Genomic DNA, 8,474 nt, shown 5'->3' with positions numbered 1-8,474 from the left:
TCTGATTGTGATAATTTGGACGTGACTCAGGATCTTATTATTTGGCTACAGAGATCTGGTTAGCACTATCCTAAAGAATTGTTTCTATTAGCCGAAGATTCTTAAAAAATGCTGGGTTGATATATAATGCTGCTTTAGTTGATAGCTGTGCAAATATGGAAGTTGTATATGATGCTGTTTTGCTTGATAGCTGTGCAAATATCCATGGCATTTTATCACTACATGTTGATACAGGTAAATAGTATAAGCAGCAGATTTTAGACTATGAATACCTGATATTTATTTTCTGTTTTACATTTTAATAGCTAGACAAGAATAGGAATATGCTATGCAGTTGGATAATTTGTTCTATTTTCTCACTGCAGGCCGCGAGAGATATTTCACAAGGATGTCTTTCATATTCAACCATCGTGCAAGTCCTGTCTTGCTTAAAGGACATGAGGATGTCTTGATTGCTGGCTGTATGGAAGCACATCCACACATGTAACTCAGTCATGTGGGATACATATATATTGTGTCGGAATCTGATGAGTGTGTGCGTGTTGATGGATTTTCTTAGTAGGTATAGTGCTGCATCGCTCATTTTTGTTAATATGTTGTGGTTGTTATAGCAAGGAAGTTTCAGTTTTATCTCCACTTAAGTGATTGACATGGAAGTGAATGTGAAGCATCAGTAATTATCCTAGTTGGTGACAAGTAGAGCTAGCTGTATGCTCACTGTTTACATTACTTCTAACTTCTGTAAGTATGTTCACTGTTTATATTTTCTGAAAAAGGTGATCCTTGTCTTGACATTTTCTCATGTTCTGCCGAGCTGTTACTGATGGCCTGGTAATTCTGTAGTTACGAGAAGTCCATGCATTGTAGTAAATGTTTAATCTGCTTGAGGTTTCGTTTGCCACATTTTCAAACCAAGCAGTAGTCCATGCACTTCATTTTAGGCAAGTTAAAATTCTGCTGCCATACTATTACCGATGATCTAATCTGGCTATGTGCAATCAAATAAGCTCTTCAGAAAATTTGCCTATAGCAATAACATACTACCAGTCCGTAAGATTGATTAGTTGGAGGGGTCCGTAAGATGCTTCCGTGACCAATCCGTAAGTCTAGCTTTTTTGCAGCGATATTTTACTGAAAAACTTCTTGATTCTGACAGCTGTGGGAGGTCCAGATACGGCTCTGATGAATCATCCCACTTCAGACTTCAGAGCGGATGAATAGCTAAAAGGTATCAAAGAGACATGCGAGTCTGCAGGAGTGTAATATTGTTGTTGTCCAACTAAAACTAAGTAATAAAGTGCTACAGAACACATCTCCTTATCAATATAACCATTCTCTTCTGGGATATGTTTGGGTTTCAATTTCATCATGCAGTTTGGTAATATATATCTGCACACCGCATTATATTTGACAAGCTACAGCAACTTGGGCACCACAGCAATTATCAGGCGCATGTTTCTACAGTGTCCAGCAATACTGACAACATGCATCGCATGGTCAAGAAATCGAGGCACAAGTAATAATCTAACAAAGTAGCACGTACTAACAATTAAGACATCGCTACAGATTAAAGAATTCACACACGTCCCTGTTTTGGAATCCAGTCCGTGATCATGCTGCCACATTAGTCATCTATCCTTCCCAGATCTATTTGTTGTGAAAATGTGCCTGCATATATCAAAAGGGAATAAAATTATAACCTACTCCCTCCGATCCATATTAATTGTCGCCACTTTAGTACATAAAGCAGTGACAATTAATATGGATCAGAGGGAGTAGTTCTTCAATGATATTTGGAAAACTAATGAAGGTTACCTAATTTTCTTTAGCTGGCTGGTTAGATCGTTGATCTCCATGAATGACAGCTTCAGTGACGATATAGTTCCGGGTACCTCTTGTGCTGCTAATTTCGACAATTTACGAGCTGCAATTTCCATCTGCTGCAGAGCCTATTCACAATGAACAAGAACAAGATGTATTGGCGAAAGAGTATTTTTGACTTCATGAGGAATATATAGCATTTATTCAGACGATTTACTCACTCTCCATGCTGGAAATGAGACGATAACTAGTGATAGAGCTGAGCTGATCACCTGAAATTAGGAGGAAAGTTGAACTCTACCGATTAGCAGTGTGTGCAAGGATTAGAATGAACTTTGACCATGATAAACAACAGATGCAGAATGGCCTAGGATTACAACACTCTACTACAGCATACAACCGAGCGATGCATGAGAAAACTGCCACAACTATAACTCAGTATGACCAAATATTTAGCAGCCATTTTAACTGAATGGCCAATTCTACTACAGGCTAGCATCCGTACAGGACAACTGAAACTAGCTTCATATTTCACCGAGCCATTTCAGCACATGAGCACAAATGCAGGGTGGCTTCATAGTGGAACCAAAAAAGGAACGACGAGGCGAAATGCACAGCAACCTGAGGGTGCTAATTGTCAACTTCAGTAGAACTTATCTGTACAACCAATAGTCAATAGATGCCATGCAGTTTCCCACATCGCCACACTGATAAGGAACTTCTAAAATTTTGCAAGTTTATTGTAAGATACCAGTTTAGACTCATCAATGCACAAATGCTTGTAAGTTCTACCCTTGTAAGTACTCACTCCGTCTGAAAAAGCTTGTCCCAAGCTTGTCTTTCAAATGGATGTATCTAGCACTAATTTGGTGCTAGATACATCCATTTGAGGGACAAGTTTTTTCGGACGGAGGGAGTAGTACTTGCTAACATGCTTAAGCCTAGGAAAGTATCTAACAGGCTCTCAGCTAATCTATGAATTCAAACCTTTTGCTATCCTATATCCATCAAGATCCCAAAATACTAAGCCCCTTAACATTTCAGATAAAGTCCATCTCCCCGCACAAAAAAAAAGTCCATCTGTCCAGGAATTTGATGTGTTCCTTGCAACATGGAGACTTGTGCTCAACTTGGTATGAGAATAATATAACCAATGTGGAAAACTGCAGAATTTGCTCATGAGTTAACCATTGTGTGGTCTATCGAGCAATCAAGAGCCGATAGCTCAATGCGAATGAAATGTTGAAGTGTATTGACACTTGACAGGTCTGTTGGTAACTTGTTAAGACACAAGGGACAAAATCCCCAATTAACGGAGGCATACCATGCCGAGCACGAAGAGGAGGAAAGCGAGCCCCGTCGCGGCGTCCCTCCGGACGGTTCTGGCGGTAGGGGGCGGCGGCGGAGGTATCGAGTGCGCCGCTACGAGGCGCGGCCGGGTCTGCTGGCGCGCGCTGCCGCCACCGGCGGGGACGCTGGAGGAGGTCGGAGCGCATGTGGCCCTGACGGAGAGGCGGCAGCGCGGGTGCCCCGACGGCGGCGGGAGCTGCACCGCCGGCGAAGGGACGAAGAGCCAGCTGTAGGGTGCTGTGTGGGCGCCGCACGACATGAAAGGCAACGGGCTGAGAGGGAGAGCTGAGCAAGAGCATCTGCAATAACGCTGCTTGATCTGAACATATCTACACAACTAACCTGAATAAGTGAATATACTTGGCTAAGTTACAACTAAATCAAGACTAACAATCAGATGTACAGAGAAACACACGCTTTAAGGGTGTGTCTAGGGCACATCTAGATGTGCTTTAGTTATTGCACATTTAAGTGAGTGAATCAAGTATAAAGAGAAAAAAAAAGAGAAAGAAAATATTCACACAAATCTCAATGTACGATCAATGACATATGACTTAGATGTGCAATACTTATGGCACATCTAGATGTGCTTTAACAAAACTGTAACACAAAATACCTAAAGAATCACCAAGAAAAGGAAAGACCAAAGGAAGAAGAAATAAACGATAATCCTCGCGCTAACAATAATTGTCATGAAAAACGTTCGATTTGCCATGGTCAAAAATCTGGCATTCGATTTGTAGCAAAATGAAGAAATACTCCAGAAAGAAGCGTATATTGAATTGTTTGTTACGTCGTCGTATGTTTACAAATACAATAAACCTTTTTACAAACCATGTGTTGCCTATTTACTCTCGGTTCTCATCGTGCAAGCACTCCATTCTTCATTACACACGAAGGGCCATAATGGATACAAATGTACTTTTTTTCTTCAGAGTTCAAGCATCCATTTATTCTTTGTTTAAGAAAGAAATAAAAGGCTCTCTCTTTTGTTTCAGCTTTTTACCTATCAATTCCTTTACAGCAGGGCTCCCATCTCCAAGATACCCAAACTATTCTAGGATACGTGCGTGGAAACCTTCGGAAACATCACAGTGCTCTCGACTCCTCAAGCCGATTCCGCAAACCCGATTCTGTCCTTGCCGAAGTCGAACACGGTGTGGTAAGCGCCCATGAAGACATCCCCAAGAATCCTACAAGGGTTCATGGAAAATGTTGCACCTGCAAGAGGAGAAAAAAGGAGGCGAAATGAAGGTGGTGTGAGGTGTTATGCTGCATACCAGAGAGGACCACGTGGGGGCGGTATGTCGAATGCCATGAACCCACTGATGCAGACGGTTTGCCCTGATTGCTCCAGTTTCACAACGTACTGCAACACAGGTTTCACATAGTGTAAGGATGCATGGAGATGTGCAGCGATGGATATAGATGGGTACTAAACTTCAGAAGTTTGAAACCTTTTTTTCTCGAACATGCACCTAAATGCATGTTGTTGTGTATTAGAAGGAAACATCAAGATATGAAGCAGACTAGAATAGAGAAGAACAAACAATGAAGTCAATGGAATTTGCTTTCCAACAAAATTCAATCACATGCCATGTACTAATCGCCTCATCCTAAATCTCGATCCAAGAGATTCTCTTTTAAGAACTTGATCAATAGGTTTCTAAGTTTTGATTCAACCTATTTGTCTGTACATATATCTATCTCACTCTAAAGGTATAAGATTCCTAGGAAATATATATACTTCAAAATAACCTTCAAAAGTATTGTATGAACTACACAGATGTTCTAAGTTCGCCGATAACTTATTCACAGCATGCTGAGAAAATATTCATATGGTAAAGTAGATTGACTGTTTACCAAGGACAACATATGGTAAAATTATTGATTTACTGAACTAGAGAAATGAGCTGTAAGTAACCAAAAAAGCACCTGCTCTGGTGTTAGCACGAAAGTCTTGCTTGCGATGGTGAAAGCAAGATTCGGCATCTTTGACATCTCATGGCAGCTGACTGTTGACTCTCCATTTGGGCTCGGTAGACGCTCACACAGCTGGGAGATAAAAGGCAAAAATCTTGTCACAAATTACCCATTTTTTTCACGAATTACATTGCAGCAGAGAATGGAAAAGGGCAAAGCAGATCACAAAGGAAGTAACCTGGTTAGCATATTGCAATATCAGCTCCTTTGTTTTGTTTTCACGGAGCTGGTTCTCTATCCACACAACAGCCATCTCACAGGCTGTGCACATAACATCCGAGCCAACATTTTCTTTACCGACAACGGATTCAATCCCGTTGCTGCAAAAATATTATCCCATCGTGAAAAGGAGTTTAATAGTAGTACTGAAAGGGCAGGTTTATTCATGTAGATTACAACGTTCTGTCATAAGGAACTAACCTGACAGAGTGAGTACCATCAAACAAACACAGACCAATCTGACTGCAAACTTTCTGTGGCTGTGTCTGCACGAACATATTGCATTGTCACATCAGTTACAGTTCAGGGTTAATTCATAGAAGAACCATCTCACGAAAAACTCTTCCATGGATGGAAATTTGAACAAGGGATGGAAAGCAGAGAAAATGGCAAACCTGTGCTATTAACAATTCTAGGATCATCTCTCCGTACTGGCTCACCACCTCTTTACATTCGGTGCTGATAATTCCCTCAGCTCCAATTGCATGGTTCACCTGCGCAACTATAGCCTGCAAACATCACAACATAGGCAACCATTTAGTCATGCCATATTGGCATAGGCCATAATCTAGTTCAGTACTTCAAGGCCTTCACTATATTTGACAGATACCAGACACTATCTAGCATTCAGCTTCATTCAAAAGTAATTAATCCAGTGATCAGTAACTCCCGCTTAGCAACGAAATCTGTGGTTCAGTGGCCATGCTCATACAAATACAGAATAAATACGGAAAATATTTGGATAACTAATTTCAAGATATCGATGCATACTGTTGGGCCAGCCAGCAGGGAAGTCCCGGAGTCCACAATAGCAGCACAGCCTTTTGCACAGAAGCCAGTAGAGTGGCCATCAATCAAGAGATCACCCATGTTAAACTGCCAGTAACCTTTGCGGCTCACAGGGACATAGGTGTGGTTTCCCTTATAGTGATCCGGGTCCATGCCACCGAAGACGAGCTCACCGCCAGAAAGTGCATCAGAATCCCGGTTAAGCCAAAATGAGAATACGTCGTCAGCGAGCAACTTCTGCTCTTGCATGCTCAGCCTGTTGTCGCACAAAAGATAAAGGACTTGTTCAGTTAATAAACTGGCGATGTGGCTGATGTGATTGTAGACAAACGGTCTAAATAACTTGACGACGTACCATACTGGAGGGGCTTTTCCAACGGAGATGTCAGGGTAGCCAAGGCCAAGGATGCCATCAAACTTCCCGACGATAAAACTAACACTTGTTTCACGTGTTGTCTCGATGAATTTCTGAGATGAGAAAATAAATTGAAGCATTTTAGAGTTGTACTAGGTGAAGGTTAACATGAGGAATTATTATACTCAACTTCTAAGTTACCTGATTTTTCACAACAAGGTCCCCAACCAACACATTATCATTGCTGAAAAATCCAGAGATTGCTCCAGAACCATATGTAATTTTGCAAGTCTCACCTGAATAATTTCAACAGAGAACACATATGAAATTCAGCAATAATCTCGTGAATAGCGCAAACATGCGATCCTGACTTCAGAAAAGCGAATCATACCATCTGCTTTGTAAGTGCTTGACTTGCTCGACTTGTATTTGGGGTGGAGGTAGCATGCTATCTGCAGTCCATTTGCATTCATATCAAGGAAAAGAAAAAACATAACGTACAAGACTGCCACAGGTTAAAGCACACATGAATTCGGTAAATTTGCGGCATGAACACTGACCGAGAAATAGCATTTCGCCGAGGGAACCCAGAGGTTGGAGCTCCCAGTGTCAAATATCACTGTGAAATTCTGCGGCGGCGTGCCGAGGCCGATGACCCCATAGTACTGTGTGTTGAGGTAGTCGACAAGAGGCACGATGTCGCTGTCTGAATCGCCGCTCTTCAGTCGGAGGGCATCGTGCTGCCTCGCGGCCTTTGCTGCGGCCAGAGATTCATGGGTCAAGCTCTTCTTGTTGAGGTTGATCCTAAGCAGTCCATCACGCGAGGAAGCGTGGTGCGGCACGGCGCATGAAAGAGCCCACAGACAGGTGGTCACCAGTAATAGGAGCCTCTGCCCCATGGTCTCAGAAACTCAAAAGAACCTGATGTAAAAAAAATCAGCCGCAGTTAGCCAATTCATCCTTGTTCATGTGTGGTTGAAGCCAACTTGGAAGTCAAACAGTGATATGTGCCATTCAGGACATAGAACCCAAATTCTCAGATAAACGAGCAAATTTTACAACTCTGGCAACGCCCTTCTATAACTTCCCCTGAAACAGGGGAACTGGCAACAACTACTACTAGTATGTATGTCATCAGATTTATTGCAGATTCAGTACAGTTTTTCAGTGCAGTAGAAACCATAGCAGTTTATATCATCAGGATTTGCACCAACCAAACTGACATATAGGCAAATCACACAACACACCCATCCATCCATCCAAGAACAGCAAGTGGCATATATATGGACCAAGCTTGGACTCCCAAGAACTAAAAACGGATTGAACCTAACAGCCAAACTGATGTGTGGTGACGGCAAGCAAGAGGTCAATTTTATACTAGTACTGCCGGCATCAGTAACTAGATAGAGCAGATGCTTGGCTTAATCGGTGAAGGAAATCCCTTACCTCGCCTGCGTCGGCGCGTCGGCAAGCTCCTCCACTCCCAACTTCCAGGGAAGGGATAGCAGACGGGGGGCGTTGCGAGTGAGACGGCGGCGAAGTCAAGGAGGAGGAGGAGGGGGAAAGGGAGAAGCAAGAAAGAAAGGAAGAGACGCGCCCGCCAATCACACGACGGAGAGTGCGCGCGGCATATTCCTTCCTCTCCGGAGGCAGCTGAGTTCATGAAACGTGTCGCTCGGCCGTGGGCCCGGATGGGATATGGGCCCGCATGTAGGTGGCTGGATTGGCGGACGGGTGAGACGAACGGATGGAACGGAGACATCGGGGCCGGAGAGGAGAGGAGAATTGAAGGCGCGCGACTCACGAGAGCAACGTGTTGCCGGTGGCGTGCTGCGCCACCGCGATCTTTTTTATTTTAATTTTGTTTTGTACTCCTATATAACTCCCGATTTTTTTAGGGATCGTATATAACTCATTCCCGAATTAAGTGCGGTGGTATTTCGTGGGTCACGTTCTT

At 42.9% G+C, this 8,474-nt stretch overlaps 2 protein-coding genes across 2 annotated transcripts; both read right to left on the bottom strand.

The window, feature by feature from the left end:
• Positions 1 to 1,320: 1,320 nt before the first annotated feature.
• Positions 1,321 to 3,599, bottom strand: LOC125547705. Its single transcript, XM_048711510.1, has 4 exons — positions 3,146 to 3,599; positions 2,043 to 2,093; positions 1,816 to 1,949; positions 1,321 to 1,668 (listed from the first exon to the last, which is right to left on the bottom strand). The coding sequence occupies exons 1-3, from the start codon at positions 3,468 to 3,470 to the stop codon at positions 1,918 to 1,920; spliced, it is 408 nt and encodes a 135-aa protein (XP_048567467.1). The 5' UTR covers positions 3,471 to 3,599; the 3' UTR covers positions 1,321 to 1,668; positions 1,816 to 1,917.
• Positions 3,600 to 3,927: 328 nt separating this feature from the next.
• Positions 3,928 to 8,234, bottom strand: LOC125547693 (aspartic proteinase). Its single transcript, XM_048711500.1, has 12 exons — positions 7,964 to 8,234; positions 7,078 to 7,438; positions 6,909 to 6,969; positions 6,719 to 6,813; positions 6,518 to 6,630; positions 6,145 to 6,418; positions 5,769 to 5,882; positions 5,575 to 5,639; positions 5,333 to 5,474; positions 5,107 to 5,226; positions 4,452 to 4,540; positions 3,928 to 4,364 (listed from the first exon to the last, which is right to left on the bottom strand). The coding sequence occupies exons 2-12, from the start codon at positions 7,414 to 7,416 to the stop codon at positions 4,280 to 4,282; spliced, it is 1,497 nt and encodes a 498-aa protein (XP_048567457.1). The 5' UTR covers positions 7,417 to 7,438; positions 7,964 to 8,234; the 3' UTR covers positions 3,928 to 4,279.
• Positions 8,235 to 8,474: the final 240 nt, after the last annotated feature.

Source organism: Triticum urartu, chromosome 1, assembly GCF_003073215.2.
Source record: "Triticum urartu cultivar G1812 chromosome 1, Tu2.1, whole genome shotgun sequence".
Lineage (NCBI taxonomy): Eukaryota > Viridiplantae > Streptophyta > Magnoliopsida > Poales > Poaceae > Triticum > Triticum urartu.
This window is presented reverse-complemented; position numbering and strand designations above follow the sequence as displayed.

Excerpts from the sequence above, each read along its gene's own strand:
- LOC125547693 (XM_048711500.1), bottom strand. The coding sequence starts at position 7,416 with ATGGGGCAGAGGCTCCTATTACTGGTGACCACCTGTCTGTGGGCTCTT. Across the intron at positions 6,631-6,718 it reads ACCTTGTTGTGAAAAATCAG|AAATTCATCGAGACAACACG; the intron begins GTAACTTAGAAG and ends TTCTCATCTCAG. Across the intron at positions 4,541-5,106 it reads TCGTGCTAACACCAGAGCAG|TACGTTGTGAAACTGGAGCA; the intron begins GTGCTTTTTTGG and ends CCTGTGTTGCAG.
- LOC125547705 (XM_048711510.1), bottom strand. The coding sequence starts at position 3,470 with ATGCTCTTGCTCAGCTCTCCCTCTCAGCCCGTTGCCTTTCATGTCGTG. Across the intron at positions 2,094-3,145 it reads TCCTCTTCGTGCTCGGCATG|GTGATCAGCTCAGCTCTATC; the intron begins GTATGCCTCCGT and ends TCCTAATTTCAG. Across the intron at positions 1,950-2,042 it reads TCTCATTTCCAGCATGGAGA|GCTCTGCAGCAGATGGAAAT; the intron begins GTGAGTAAATCG and ends CATTGTGAATAG.